The following is a 15,329-nucleotide window of genomic DNA, read 5'->3' on the forward strand; positions in this document are numbered from 1 at the left end:
CAGACTATCATTTCGTTGTTGGTTTACAGCTCAGGACTAAGGAGTCAGGCTGTGTCAGCAGAATATTGCTATCTGAGGGCATCTTCAGGGTCCAGGGTGCCGAGTGTCCGTAGATAGATAGACTGCAGTATATGCCCTGGAGCAGCTCTGTACTCCCTTTGGATAGAGGAACAACTTTCATGGGCTGCTGGTGACAGGACAAGCTGTCACACTTCACACAGGGAAGTTCAGCTGTGTGAAACTCAAACATTGAAAACAGCTAACAATTCCATTTCTTCGAATTTATTCTAGTGGGGGAAAGTCAGGCCACTGTGAAAAGGATATAGGTATGGGTGGCTCAGTCGGTGGCTAAGTAGGTTGAGAATCTGACTCTAGATTTCGGCTCAGGTCACGATCTCACTGTTTGTGGATTCACACTCTGCATTGGGCTCTGTGGTGGCAGTGTGGAGCTTGTTTGGGATTCTCCCTCTCCCTCCCTCCCCCTCCCTCCCCCTCCCTCCCCCTCCCTCCCCTCCCTCCCTCCCCCTCCCTCCCCCTCCCTCCCCCTCCCTCCCCCTCCCCCTCCTCTCCCTCTCCCTCTCCCTCTCCCTCTCCCTCTCCCTCTCCCTCTCTTTCTCTCACTGCCCCTCCCCAGCTCGCTCATGCCTGCCCCCCTTCTCTCTCAAAGTAAATTTAAAAAAAAAAGGAAAAGAAAAGAAAAGGATATAGGTACATTCCAGGATAGTAGCAAAATACTGAAGACTATCAAAAGTCCAGTGGAGGCGGTTTTTTAAAAAAATCACAGGATTTTTGATCATGTAATTGGATATTCTGCTAGAAAATGATGGTGTAGCTGTGGATTCATTGACAAAGGAAAATAAGTATATTACTATATGAAATGAGAAGGCTATAAAATGGTCCTGTTTTTTTGAAAATAGGTTTATGTGGGAATATTTGTCCAGGAAAATTCTGAAAGATCATATACCACAATACTAAGAGTCATCTCTGGGTGATAGGTTTTTGGATAATTGACATTTAATTGTTTTCTCTCTACGTGATGAAGATATGAAAGAACCCATTCCATTTTCAGGCTTACCTTTTAGGAAGGGACCTGTAGGTTGTGGCCTTAAAGGCTCCAATAATGTTTAAAACACAACTTTCTTGAAGTGCTTTCAGAGTAGGACAGTTGAACCTTTCTTGGAGTGCTAGATAGAGCCTGGAAATTTGGTGATAACGCTAGTATTGGGTCACTAAGCTTGGAGGGGCTGTGAGGAAAAAGGGTGACATTTACAGATGGCATGTATCTATATAAATGCTTTGGATTTTATTCAGCATATACCAGTAGTGTATGTGGCTAGCAGTTTCCTGTTGTAGGTATTTTTTTTTTTACATTTTCTTTCTGTATGTGAGGAAAAATTTCCATTCCTTATGGGAGTTTTTCAGAGAAACTATCGGTTAGTATTTTAGGAAATGCTGTTCTTTAAGAAAGCTTTGATTAGTCATTAAAGGCTAAAACTTGATAAGCAGCCCTTTGAAAGTATAATTCATTAGTTAAGACCTAGGCCTTTGAGGAACAAATCTCCTGGCTACCTCAGGTTTGCCCAGCTCTGAGCATGGAAAGGCCTGGGCTGCTCTTCTGAGATAGGTTTGCCTGAGGTAGGCCTGGGCTGGCCCACATCTGAGGTTCTGGTTTGGAACATATCAGACATACTGAAATTACTGTTATCACAAGGGCCCATGGGAGTGCCTGGGTGGCTCAGTCGGTTAAGTGTCCAACTTCAGCTCAGGTCATGTTCTCGCAGTTTGTGAGTTCGAGCCCCTCATCGGGCTCTGTGCTGACAGCTCAGAGTCTGGAGCATGCTTCGGATTCTGTGTCTCCCCCTGTCTGTCTCTCAAAAAATAAAAAATAATAAAAAATAAAAATAAAAAAAAAGAAGAAGGGCCCTGGGTTGTATACATGCAAGGATTTTAAAAAAGTAATTGACCCATCATTACCTTAAATCCTGGTTTCTCAGCCGTGGCACTGTTGACCTTTGGGGCTGGATGATTGTCATGAGGATTGTCCTGTGCACTGCTGAGCGGCATCTCTGTACTCTGCCCCCTGGACGCCAGTAGCCGCCCCAGGTTGTGACAACCAAAATGGCCTCACGCATTGACAAATATTCCCCTGAGGGACAAAATTGCATCTGGTTGAGAACCACTAGATCTTCAAATGAGTTTGAACAAACAGGACCTGAAAGATTTGTCAGCCTTTTCTGTAGGCTGGATGCTCTAAAGGGAATGTTTCTGCCGACCTTTGTCCCATCAGCATCCTCACTGAAATTGTTCCCAACGTGTTCCACTTCTTGTGGGGCTGACGTTGGACAGGTCTGGCTCAGGGAACCCTACTTGTCCTGAGCCTGGTTTTTTGTTTTTTTGTGTTTTGTTTTTTTTTTTTTTCGTTAAAATAGAATTCACATACCATAGAATTCACTCTTGTAAGGCATACAGTTCCTTGGTTTTAGTATATTCACATAGTTGTGTGGATATCACCACTGTCTAATTCCAGAACATTCATCATTCTGAAAAGGAACTGTGTACCCATCAGTAATCACTGATGTACTTTCTGTACCCCATGGATTTGTCTATTCTGGACATTTCATATAAATGGAATCATACAAATGTGGCCTTTGTGATGGGCTTCTTTTGCTTAGCATGATGCTTGCAAGGTCCATTTGTATTGTACTCTGGTCCTTTTTTGGCTGAGTAATACTCTGCTGTTTAGATGTACGACATTATCTTTCAGTCGACGGACATTTGGGTTTCCACGTTTTGGCTATTATGCATAATGCTGCTGTGAACATTCACATATAAGTTTTTATATGGACCATATATTTTCCTTTCTGTTGGAGATATATAAAGAGTGGCATTGCTGGGTCCTGTGGGGAGCTGCCAAAATTTTTCCATTTGACATTCCTATCAGTAATATACAGGCTCTCTTCCCCCCACATCCTTGTCGAACTTGGTACTGTCCACTTTTTTTGATAGCCATCCTAGTGGGTGTGAAGTGGTGTCTCCTTGTTTTGATTTGCATTTCCCTAATGAGGTTGCCTCTTTTTGTATGCTTATTTGTCATTTGTACACTGTCAGTGGAGAAATGTATTCAGATATCCTTGGCATTTTATTTTTTCATTTTTAATTAAAAAAAATTATTTTAATGTTTGTTTATTTTTGAGAGGGGAGAAAGGGCAGGGCAGAGAGAGGGGGAGAACAATACGAAGCAGACTGCAGGCTCTGAGCTGTCAGCACAGAACCCCATGTGGGGCTCAAATCATGACCTGAACCGAAGTCAGACACCCAAACCAACTGAGCCATCCAGGCGCCCCTCCTTGGCACTTTAAAAAATTAGGTTACTTGTGTTTTTGTGGTTGAGTTTTAGGAATTTTTTAAATATATTCTGGGTATTAGACCCTTATCAGAAATGTGATATGTAAATATTTTTCCCATTGTGCAAATTGTCTTTTCATTTTCTTGGTACTGTCCTTTGAAACACGAAAGTTTTAGATTTTTTTTTTTTTTTAAATTTTTTTTTTTTTCAACTTTTATTTATTTTTGGGACAGAGAGAGACAGAGCATGAACGGGGGAGGGACAGAGAGAGAGGGAGACACAGAATCGGAAACAGGCTCCAGGCTCTGAGCCATCAGCCCAGAGCCCGACGCGGGGCTCGAACTCACGGACCGCGAGATCGTGACCTGGCTGAAGTTGGACGCTTAACCGACTGCGCCACCCAGGCGCCCCCGAAAGTTTTAGATTTTGATGAAGTTCATTTCATCCATTTTTTTTCCTTTGGTCACTTATGTTATTGACGTCCTTAGAAAGCATGGTCAAATCCAAGATTACAGAACTTTAGAGCTTTGTTTTCTTCTTCTAAGACTTTTATGGTTTTAACTCTTATATTTAGGTCTTTCATCCACGTAGAGTTAGTTTTTGTTTATCGTGTGAGGTAAGGGTCCAACTTCATTCCTTTGCAGTGTGGATTTTGATGGCAAGGCAAGAAAGCAGTTCATCTGTCTGTAGCCAGCTCTGAGCCGGAGAATCCAGGGGCTGGGGCAGCCCGGCCACCTGTGTTGCAGTGAGTGGGTGGGTACACCTCGGCACTGGGCCTGTTGCTGTGCTGTTTCCCTCCAGATAGCTGTGGCTCAGTACTCCTGGAACTCTCAGTGACAAACCTCATCCCAACACCCCCCAAGCAGAGGTTTTCAAATTCAGTGAAATGGAATCCCAGAGAGAATTTTAGCACACCATTTTGAGGCAGGATGTCAACCAGTGGACTTAGGAGGCAAGCCGCTTCCTGACTGTTTCTTCTAAGTCAGTCATTTGACCTCTCTGTGTCTCAGTCCTTCCTTTGTAAGCTTGGGGGTGATGTCCCCCAAGCTTGAGAATTGGTGGAGACTGTGCAGTGAAGGTAAAGAGCCTGGAAGAGCAGTGGGCCCATGGGGGCTCACCAAATGCCATCCAGTGCTGGCTGCCCTGGTAAGGAAAGGCATCCAATTTTTGTCAAAGGTGGCATTTCTGTCATTTTCTTATTTTAAAGCCAGTTGTCTAGGACGAAGGTGCTTTATGAAATTTGAAATCAGGAGCTGTGATAGGACTGTTACCACCTTAACATCAGCCTTAGTATCCGCATCCATTCTTTGTCTCAGTGGCAAGGTACTGAGGCTGTGAGTGGTAGCAGATTTCTCTGCAGCATCCTTATGGTCTTGGAGCTCTCCCCAGTAAATATTTAGCCTTGAATGTCTCAGTGGGGAATTTTTACTTAAAGCCAAATTGCACATAACATACCCGTCTCCTGCTAGAATGCCTCATCACAGTCATGAAATAAGAGCTATATAGGGCCCGCCAACCCTTAGCATGTGTGTGAGTGAACCACGTAGTGACATGTGATGGCGTCCCTTGTTTGTGCCCTGCTAACAAGTACTCTGTGCTCTGCCCAAGCAGAAGCGTCGGACTGGTCTGGGGTTATGTCTTGAGCACAGGCACGTGTGCTGTGGGGTGCACTGGGTCGCAGGGTGCCACATGCACAGATGTAGCTTTTGATCTACAGCCTGACTAGTTTGTGGTGCGTTTGTGTGCAGCTCACACTGCTGCCTGAGGGCGTACACCAACACGTGGTCCTGGTAGGCGGCTGATTGACTGGTCAACCATTTAGGGATGGTTGTTAATGGTTTTTAAACATACCTAATTTTACTGAAAAATGTTTTGAGGTATAAAGAATGTCTTTTTTTAAAACTGCATTTTGGGGTGCCTGAGTGGCTTAGTCAAGTGTCGCGGCTCTTGATCTCGGCTCAGGTCATAATCTCCCATTTTGTGAGTTCAAGCCCTGTGTCATACCTTACGCTGACAGCACAGAGTCTGCTTCGGATTCTGTCTCTCCCTCTCCCCCACTCACACTCTCTTTCTGTCTCTCTCTCTCTCAAAATAAAGAACTGTAAAAAAAAAAAAAAAAAAAAAAAAACCATCTCAATTCAGACATTTGTGGCACCCCAAAGCACTTTAGGTCCCCTCCACCCAGATTGGGTGAGGTGTGTGGGAGTCACCTTTCCCTTCAGGTGACCTAACAGAATCTGCAGTGGCTTAGATGGGGGGGGGGGGCACTGAACCCCATCCCCACCCTCCCACACCAGGAGAAGGCCTGATTCTGCTCACCTTTGCTCTGCACACAAGGCTACAGCTTAACCAGAATACTCTGAGGATGCCAGCAAAATGCTTCTGTTAGGAGACTTGAACTCTCAATTCAGGGGCCAAGATGTTCCTTTTTTCCTGTCCCATGAAGTCTCCCCAGATGAAGATGAGCCTGGGAGACAAAGTGTTGCAGCAGTGTGCACTTCCTGTGCCCCAAAGAGTGGGAAAGAAATTGTCACATAGTTTGCTGCTTAGATTGCCCCGAAGTAAAACCTCTGCTCTCTGCTTAGCATGAGCCCTTGGCCCTCACTATCTCTCTCAGCTTTCTGTGTTTTCTGGAAATGCCAGCCTTGTCCTATTGGCAGGGTTGGCATTGAAGCCAGCTGCCCAAAGAAATGCAACATTATTAGGTCAGATGGAGGGCAGGGAGCCCTTTCTTGCAGGAGACCTTTGGGATCCCCAGGGTCACTACTAGCACGGGTCAGAGAGTTGCTGCTCAGAAACCTGCCTCTTTCAGGACTCACCAGGTGATGCTCAGTCAGCGGACTTAACTTAGAGACGGGCTGTGGCTCTCAAAACTATTGGCAGAGAAACGAGCCTTTGGACCATTCCAAGCTCTTTCTAATCTTCAGTTCTTCATAGCAGTCAAGGAAACTATAATGGAGTTTAAGTTGTTGCAAGAGACTGAAGTTGAACTTCACCATGAATGGAGAGCCTCTCTCCTCCCTAGCTGGAACCCTGTCCTGCTCAGAGCCTGTGTTGTCCTGGTGGCCCCTTTTCATCTGACCTTTCGTCTGCTGGGGCCACATTTGCTCATTTTTCTCCCTTGGGCTTTTTGTCCATTTGTGATGCCAAAGGGGCTTATTCTCGTAGAATATGTAAACTGAATTTTAAGCAGCTTAAAGAAATAAACACATTTTAAAAAGCCAGTATAAGGTACTGAAAGAAAAATTAGAGGAATATTTATATAATCCTGGGGTTGGGGAAGAGCCCTGGAGTCACGAAGAAAAAGAAGCACAGATTAAACAACTTTTATAAAATGGAAAAATCTCTGTGTCAGGAAAACTGCCACAAACAAAGGTAAAAGGCATGCACAACAGGAAGAAGATACAGCATATAAACAACTTTAACATGTCCATCATGTATGAAAGGTAAGGGCACAGACAAACTACAGAGAAAAACAAGAAAAGGACATTCTGTCTCCAATCTGGTGCCTATTGAGTCCCATAAATATGTGAGTCGCATGTCCCGGTGGCAGAGCTGTTCCCATGAGTTACGAAGGCAACTGTGTGGCCTCCATCTGGGCCTGTTTACCAGAAGGCTGCCATCTGTCAATTTGTTAAAATTCTTACCTGCAGGATTTGCAGCTGGGGGGCCCTACTGTCCCCACAATTATACGCAAAAGCACTGAGGCAGTTGGTGACGTACAGAGAGAGCCTTCAAGGCCAAATGACTGTGCTGCTTTTTGGCCAATTTCTATAAAATTGGAGAATACGGCACCTCTCCACCTCAATTTTCTCATCTGTGAAACAGAGTTCAAAATGCCATCTTCCTCACATGGGGCATTGGGGAACCTGAGTGTGCCAGTATGCAGTAACTGCTCAGGGGGTTCAGACCCCAGCATACCAGCTGTTATATGACTGTGGGCTTAGCCTGTCAGGCCTCATTAAAGAAGTCCTTTCCTGCCTTTTCTGTATGAATTTGGGGCCAAGTGGACTGGTGCAGGGCTTGCTGGATAAGCACAGAAAGAGAGCAAGTGCTCACTTGGAATGTGAAAGAAAGTAGAAACGGTCCCTCGTAGAAGAAATGGGACTTTCTCTCTGTCACACCGTCTCCTAGGATCTTCTGGGGCCAGTTTTGGGAGCTGCTGGCTTCCCAGCTGGGTCTCTGCATAACCAGGCTTTGCTGGCCTCCTGGGCCTCGTGTGTGAGCCAGGGCCTGTGTGCTGAGAGTCACCACAATAGTCTGCTTTCCATTCTGCCTTTGAGGTGACATTCCAAATATCCACAGAACTGGAAATATTCACTTTCCTTTCCTGGGCACTTTGACTTCTAGTTTACTTTCTCTTTTGTTGTATATCATAATCTCTTTTTGTTACATTAACTTTCTAGAGAGCTGGCGTTGCAGCAACAGAGGTGGGTAGATAGCAGGGGATGTGTGCGTCCCAGTGACTGGGGCAGGGGGACTTCCTAACTGTGGGTTCTGTTTTCTCTGTAGGAGATAAATGGCATCACCGCAGCACTGGCTGAAGAGCTCTTTGAAAAAGGTATGTGGCCAGGAGTCCCTGAAATACTGTGTAACTCGCCCAGCCCTGTTAGGCAGCTGGGGACCCAGGGTGGCGCAGAACTCCGCCTACATCTGTTGTGCTGGGCTGATGAGTCCCAGCCAGGGCCCACCTCCCTGGGGTTTTGCCCAAATCCCTGGATCTGGTCCACAGCTGAGCCTGCCTGTCTACTTGCCCTGCGGGCAGCCAGGTCCGAGAAGCTATGGACCTTACCTTAGTACTCTTTTGAGTCTCTGTGTTGGGGGCTAACCCCAGGCTCAGGATCTAGTCCGAAGCCCTGAGGTGGAGTTCTGGAAGGTAGGTGGCAATGCTGCCCTCTTACACCTGGTTTGTCCTTACCTGAAAGAGGTTAGACGTCAAACAGAAGCCAACCCGGGGTCGTGGCCCTGCCAGAGAGCATAGTAACAGTAGCTGACGTGTAATGAGTGTTTCCCGTAGTTTAGCCCTGTGTTGGGCATCTCACTGCCTTCCTTCCGGGATGTGCAGATGAGGACACTGAGAATGAGAAGCCCGGGAACCTGCTTCAGGGTACATGGCTGGGAGGAGCAGAGCAAGGACCAAGTGCCAGTCTGTCTGGTTGAGAACCCTGCCTCCTCACAGGTGCTGCACTGGGCTAGCGCCTTAGGCCTCACCTGATCACAGAGTGTTTGCACAGTAGAGGTTGTAGTGTGAGTCTGCTGCCCGAATGCCGCCTCGCATCAGCTTTATCCCGGCTCAGTGCCTCAGATTTTGACTCGGCCTCGCCTCCTGGAGGCTCCCCAGCCGCACATTCTCATGTCCCTTCCTTTGTAACCACGTGTCCTGGGTCTGCCCTGTGCCCACGTGAGCTCAGGACCATAGCTTCGTCCTGAGGGTGCTTGCCAAGTGCTTGTTAACTGTTGGCCAGGTGGGCAGGTGCCCTGGCTGCACAGTGGGGCTGGTGCTGGATGCTCACCCTGTGGGGCGTGGCTGTTGCAGGAGAACAGCTCCTGGGGGCCGGAGAGGTCTTTGCCATCGGGCCCCTACAGCTCTATGCGGTCACCGAGCAGCTACAGCAGGGAAAGCCCACGTGTGCCAGTGGGGACGCCAAGACTGACCTGGGGCACATCCTGGACTTCACCTGTCGCCTTAAGTACCTTAAGGTAAAGCTGTGGCAGCTTGGTAATGGAGAGCCACTCCGTTGTGGGCACGTAGCCCGTGTGAGGCATAACAGCTCATTGGCTGGCAGCATGTGTGAAGGTGGCTGAATGGGCCCTGGGAGAAGGAAGGCCATCTTGGGTGTTCTTGACACTGTGCTTCTGGCTGTGAGCACCAGGGGGCGTTGTGACCCAGTGCCCCCTCGCTCAGAACCTCGGCTTTAGCCTGCTTTGTTGACCATGCATGTGGTGAGTGGAGGTGCGTGCCTGCTGTGAGTCACGTTCGGCAGCTGCTGCAGCACCGCCTCGTGAATGTGGCTGGGGAGCAGTTGCAGCAGCATCCCTAATTCAAGCCCTCTCTCTGGCCACAGGTTTCTGGCACAGAAGGACCTTTTGGGACTAGCAACATTCAAGAGCAGCTCCTGCCTTTTGATCTGTCAATATTCAAGTCTCTTCATCAGGTGGAGGTAAGGCCCAGGAGCCCTGGAGTTTAGGCAGGGCTGAGCCCATGTGGGTGTGGTCTTGCATCTGATCATCTATAGCTGGAGAGTGTCTGGATTTACCCATAAGGCACTGTTTTCGCATTTGTCAGTATGTGGCAGACTCTGTCTGGGGGGATGTCTGGCCTACCTGAAGGTAGAGAGAGAGGGGCCTCCACTGCCCTTGGCTGGTCTGTGTGTCTGCACTCCGGGCACAGGCAGCATTTGGACAGGACAGAGTACCAGTGCTTTGGCTCCCTCCTTCCATTGCTGGAGCTCAAGTGCTGGGGGTGCACCCTGAGGGTCTGGCAGAGGGCCTCTGCCTCCCAAGTCTGTGCCTCCCAGGGCAGGTTGGCAGAGGGCTTGGAGGGCTCTCTGCTCTCTGGTGTGCCCACACCTGATGCTTTGTATCACTCCCTACTAAACTCCTGGGCTCACGATGCCATTTTGTTAACGTTTTTTTAATGCAAGGGGACCCAGTAACAAATTTAAAAAATGCTTCAAAGCATCTGCTTCTCGAGCATGGGTTTTGCGTTCAGCCCTGTGCCCTTATGTACACTTCTTGATGGAAGCTTCCCAATGGCCCTGTGAAGTGGGTACTTTTATTCCCATTTTACAGTTGAGGAAACAGGGTTAGGGAAGTAAGGAGGTTTGTCCAGGACCACGAAGTTAATGAAGCTGGGATCTGAATCCAGCCAAGTTTAACTCCAGAGCCTCTGCTACCTGTTGGACTATGCTTCCTGCACATTCCGGGCTAGTCTCAGAGAACTGGAGGCCCACATCCCTTGATGGGAACCTGTGGTGCATACCTCGACCAGTGCTGGCTGAGGAAGGGCTGGGAAGTGAGAGGAGGGCCCACCCCAACCTTAGCCCGCACAGGCTGAGGCCCCAGAGTCGGAGTCTCTGTATGGGTAGCACTCACGCACGTGCTCTGGCCTCTGGCCCACCCTCCCTTGCTGCAGGACCGCCGAGGCCAGTGAAGTAGGGCTGGGTGAGCAAGAGGGCCCATCACCAAAGAGCAGAAGCAGAAGGGGCAGAGAGAAACCCCTTGCTCGCAAGCCCTGCTTTCCAGAGCCTGCACTTCCCATCCACCTGCCAAGCCCCAGCCAGCCCTTACAGAGAAAACGGAACATCGAGCTCGTGGTTTACTGTGCATATCGCTAGATTCTTCGGAGAATGTTTAGTTAGCACTAAAAATTGGGAAAAAGAGAGACTTAGGGTAGAGTTGCCTCCTGCCTCTTAGGATTTGGGTTTATTGATTGTTGTGCTTCTGTTGTGTGTGGGTGGTAGACACCCTTTTCCAAGACTTCTGATGGAGCAATGATGCCATTTCTGAGACGTAGTTGTTCTCTGTTCCAGATAAGTCACTGTGGTGCCAGGCACATACGGGGGCTAGTTGCGTCGAAGCCCACCTTAGCCACAATGAGTGTCCGCTACTCCGCAACCTCTATGAAGGTAAGCTCCACCCATTTCCTGCCTGGGGTGCTGGCTGAGAGACAAGGTCCTCCACAACGGTCCCCTCTGCACTGAGGATTGGTGTGAGCATCACTGCTGCCTGTCAGAGACACCAGATGCTGGACCATCCCCTGGGCAGCGGCACACTCGTGCAGGTCCTTGTGGTGCTTGACAGTTCCTGGGATGCTTTAGTCTGTGTCTTCATCAAAAATCAATGCTGTTAGGGGTGCCTGGGTGGCTCAGTCAGTTAAGCATCTGACTTCGGCTCAGGTCATGATCTTGCGGTCCGTAGGTTGGGGCCCCGCGTCGGGCTCTGTGCTGATACCTCAGAGCCTGGATCCTGCTTCAGATTCTGTGCCTCCCTCTCTCTCTGCCCCTCCCCCATTCGAACACTTGTGATCTCTCTCTCTCTCTCTCTCAAAATAAATAAACATTAAAAAAAAAGATCAACGCTGTGAAACAAGGCAGTTGAAAGAACTAGGTCTCCCCTACCCCCCAAAAGTCACTGGTTTTGGATGTGAACACATTGCTGGGCAGTGGCAAGTGGCAGAACGTTTATTAGATTGATAAAAATGTTTCTCCAAGGTTAAAAAGCCCTGGCTTAGCACTTGTTCGTATCTTGTTCGGAGTGGACTTTAAGTAGATAGGTTGTGGAAATGCTGGTCCCTGTCATTTGTGTGTGAGCAATAGAAATGCTCAAATTGAGAATGTCAGGGTTTTTTTTCTATTTGCCATTTTATGGATTGCATCTTAGTAGTGTTAAAGTCCATCTCAGGGTATAGAACAAACATAGTGGCTACTTCTGTGACTTACAGTGTATGATCCAGATTTGGGTTTGAAGACTCGAGGCCACTGGCTGAAATAGGAGGCTTATGTAATGAGCAAGGGTGTGGGGCAATTCGGCCTCTGTCCAAGGCACTCCCTGCTGCCTGGCTCAAAGGGCCCAAATTGATTCATTGAGGGAGGAGAGGTCTTCTGGGAAAACAAGGCAGACCTGCCTTCCTGCCCTTTGATGGTGCCCCTGCGTCCATGCTGCTACCCTGCAAAGTAATGGCTAAAAGGGCCTACTATCCTCAGTGGGGACCATAGTGCCAGTCTGGAAAGCACAGTTGCCTGGAAACACCATGAATTCTGAGCTTCAGCTCCTGAGGTTTAAGCCAGAAAAGGCATCACCACGAAGCATAAGGCTCTTCTGGGTTTGAAAAGCATTTGCTAACGAAGCAGGGTCAGAGCATATCCCAAGTGGCTGTTATGTTGCTAAGCTTTTCAGTTATTTCGCAATCATTTAAAGCTGTATGAACTGAAGCCCGTTTTAATGCAAGTTCACTTCCACATACTAAATATGCTGAAGCCCTTCCTGAAATTTTGCAATGATTGTGTTGCGTGAGGGCCAAGTGTGGTGCTCAACAGATGTTCTTACATAGGAAGTCCTTGTTCCCGAAGCCTCGGAATTTGATGAGTGGGAGCCAGAAGGCACGGCCCTGGAAGGCCCTGTGACTGCTGTCATCCCTACGTGGCAAGCACTGACTACTCTAGACCTGAGCCACAACAGCATCTCCAACATCGACGAGTCTGTGGTATGCTCTCAGTAGCAGGCACCAGGGGCTTCTCTGGCCTGATCAAATCCTGAGGTTGAGTATTTGACTTGGCCTCTTCTAGAAGGACCATGGAAAACCTGTATCCAGTGCTCTGTGCGTTGCTTGCAGTTTTTAAAGTTAATTTCAAAGTGGGGTTAATTAAAATAGGTGAGGTAGTGGATAGAGCCAAATGAATCCTACTGATTACATGCACATTTGATATAGAAACACAGTACGTGAAGGAATTTATACCCAGGGGGTAGAGTGGAAAAATCCATGTGCCTGTATAAGAGTGACATCCAGATGATATTTGGGCATTAGGAGAGTAATTCCTGTATTTGTGCCTTTTGGTGGGGTTGGGCAGGGTTGTAGAAGAGGGATGGGCTTCCTTCCCTGTCTGGGACCTTGCATTTGTCATTTTTATAAGCCAAGTGTCCTATAAAAACAGTGGGTCATATTCAACACTGGAGGCCCGGTGTACTCCTGGAATGTGCTGCTGGGTGGGCACTGGAAGGGGTCACATCAGCAGCCCTGCAGAAGTGTCCAGCTGAGGGATCCGTGGTCAGGAGGAAGCATCCCACCAGATGCAAGGGCCACCTAGGATCCCGCCTCCCAGAGTAACCTCGAGTATCTCTTTTGTTTCACAAGAAACTGATTCCAAAGATTGAGTTCCTGGACCTGAGTCACAATGGAGTGCTGGTCGTGGACAACCTGCAGGTAATTCATGTCTTTTAAGGACCACCACCTGTGGGCTTTTCAAGGTCCCTCCCATTCTCCTGAGAGTTCAGGAGGCTGATGCAGCCTTGGGAGTTTGGCCATATCCTGGGGTTTTCTCTCATAGGCACCCCAAAGATGTCTGGGTGCACTAGAGGTTTACAGAGCCAGGGGCTGCTAGTGTTTCTTTAGGGTCTCAGTGATGCACTCGGCGATTGTTGCTCTAGTTTCAAAGAATGGGAGAAGGTATGGAAATATAACTCAAGCATGGTGAAGATGATACGCCTCCATCACAGCGATGGACAGCGCCTGCCCTGTGGGCCATGATGCCTCTTTGGGGGTGCCACTGGGCCATGGTGCGTGCATGGGGGCAGGGGGATTCCCTTGCCAATAACTGTCCAAGGGAAGTGGGCGTTTGAGGGTGGAAGGCCTGCTGCACCTTTAGTGGCAGCCTGCTTTCTTGGGAGCCTCGACTTGAACCAGTGTACCCTGTTTTCTATGCTGCTGCAGCACCTGTACAACCTCGTGCACCTGGACCTATCCTACAACAAGCTCTCCTCCTTGGAAGGGGTTCACACCAAACTGGGGAACATCAAGACCCTGAACCTGGCGGGCAATCTCCTGGAGAGTCTGAGTGGCCTGCATAAGCTCTATTCCCTGGTCAACCTGGATCTCCGTGACAACAGGATCGAGCAGGTGAGCCACAGCCCAGAAGGATCTCAGGGTTCTGGGATGGCTGTGCCTTGGTATTTGTCACTTTAAAGAAGAGTGGAGGCCGGGCACACCTGGGTGGCTCAGTCGGTTAAGCAACCGACATCGCCTCAGGTCACGATCTCGTGGTTCATGGATTCGAGCCCCGCATTGGGCTCTGTGCTGACAGCTCAAAGCCTGGAGCCTGCTTCAGATTCTGTGACTCCCTCTCTCTGCCCCTTCCCTGCTCGTTCTCTCTCTCTCTTTTGCAAAAATAAATAAATATTTAACAAATAAATGAAGAAAGAAGAGCGGGAAGCTGCCTTTCACTGCCAAGAGGCCATCAGATGTGTTGCCCTGTTGGTGAAGCATTCAAAACAGGGATGATGGCAGGGAACTCGTATCTTACAGATGGAGGAGGTCAAGAGCATTGGCAGCCTCCCGTGTCTGGAGCACGTGGCTCTACTGAACAACCCTCTGAGCATCATCCCTGACTACCGGACCAAGGTGCTAGCTCAGTTTGGAGAGAGGGCCTCCGAGGTAAGCTGCTGGGGTAGGTCGGCTCTGTCAGAGAGACAGTCTGGATGGAGTCTGGCTTTTCACAGGCAGCACTGGAGGTGATGTCCACCGTTTTATGCCTGCTTGCTTCGGAATGACATCTGGCCCTTAAGGGTCTTTTAGTTCTGGGAATTCTGCTGCCTCCTCAGGAAGAGGCTTTCTTCTTCTATGGGGACGTCAACTGCCGTGGTTCCCACTAGCTTCCCTCATGTCCTCTCTGTCAGAGCTTCAGGCCAGGAAGACTCCCCGTGAACCAACAAGCACAGAGTGAGGGTGGAAGGACTGTCTTCAACTTGTTAAAAAGTCAGACTGTTTTTTGTGGGCTACAAACATAAAGGGTTTGCCCGCCTTTGCCAGTATAGTCTAGCACAGTGTCTGCTGCCTGCTGAGTGTAATCTGGCCACCTGCCACCATGCCAACTGGACAGATCCTTAGCCAGATTCACCCGTCTTTCCGGCCTCAAGAAGGCCCCGCCCCCTTCTCCCCAAATCCCGGGCCAGAAGATACCTGGGTGTCTTCATCCTTCCCCCACCACCCTCCTCATCTCTTTTCAGCCCCGGTGCCCCTTTCTTTGCACCGTCACCGAGACCATGTTCACAGGATGTCCTCCTCCTACCCTCCCAGGCTGCATGGTGTGGCGTCAGCTCCTCCCGCAGGTCCTTGGGACCATCCTTCATTCGAGCACACTGCCACCCCTCACTGTTTGCCAGCCACAGTGTCTTCCTCTATTGGCGGATGGGGGTCCTTGCTCTTCTGCCTGTTCCCCCGCCCAGCAGCCCCCCCCTTGCTCTTCACTGATCTGAGTTTTGCCATAAC

General features: G+C 49.0%; 1 protein-coding gene across 3 annotated transcripts in view; it reads left to right on the top strand.

Annotated features, from left to right (window-relative positions):
- NISCH (nischarin) overlaps positions 1 to 15,329 on the top strand; it is a 33,187-nt gene that overhangs the window by 3,476 nt on the left and 14,382 nt on the right. For all 3 annotated transcript variants that reach the window (XM_047095398.1, XM_047095399.1, XM_047095400.1), the window contains exons 4-11: positions 7,859 to 7,907; positions 8,883 to 9,046; positions 9,412 to 9,507; positions 10,879 to 10,974; positions 12,399 to 12,551; positions 13,200 to 13,268; positions 13,776 to 13,961; positions 14,367 to 14,495. In XM_047095398.1, the coding sequence (XP_046951354.1) occupies positions 7,859 to 7,907; positions 8,883 to 9,046; positions 9,412 to 9,507; positions 10,879 to 10,974; positions 12,399 to 12,551; positions 13,200 to 13,268; positions 13,776 to 13,961; positions 14,367 to 14,495 (942 nt within the window). The remainder of the gene's footprint in view (positions 1 to 7,858; positions 7,908 to 8,882; positions 9,047 to 9,411; positions 9,508 to 10,878; positions 10,975 to 12,398; positions 12,552 to 13,199; positions 13,269 to 13,775; positions 13,962 to 14,366; positions 14,496 to 15,329) is intronic.

Source organism: Lynx rufus, unplaced genomic scaffold (assembly GCF_022079265.1).
Source record: "Lynx rufus isolate CCGP_SWC_20201006 ecotype Redwood Valley unplaced genomic scaffold, mLynRuf1.p SCAF_4, whole genome shotgun sequence".
In the NCBI taxonomy this organism is placed as follows: Eukaryota; Metazoa; Chordata; class Mammalia; order Carnivora; family Felidae; genus Lynx; species Lynx rufus.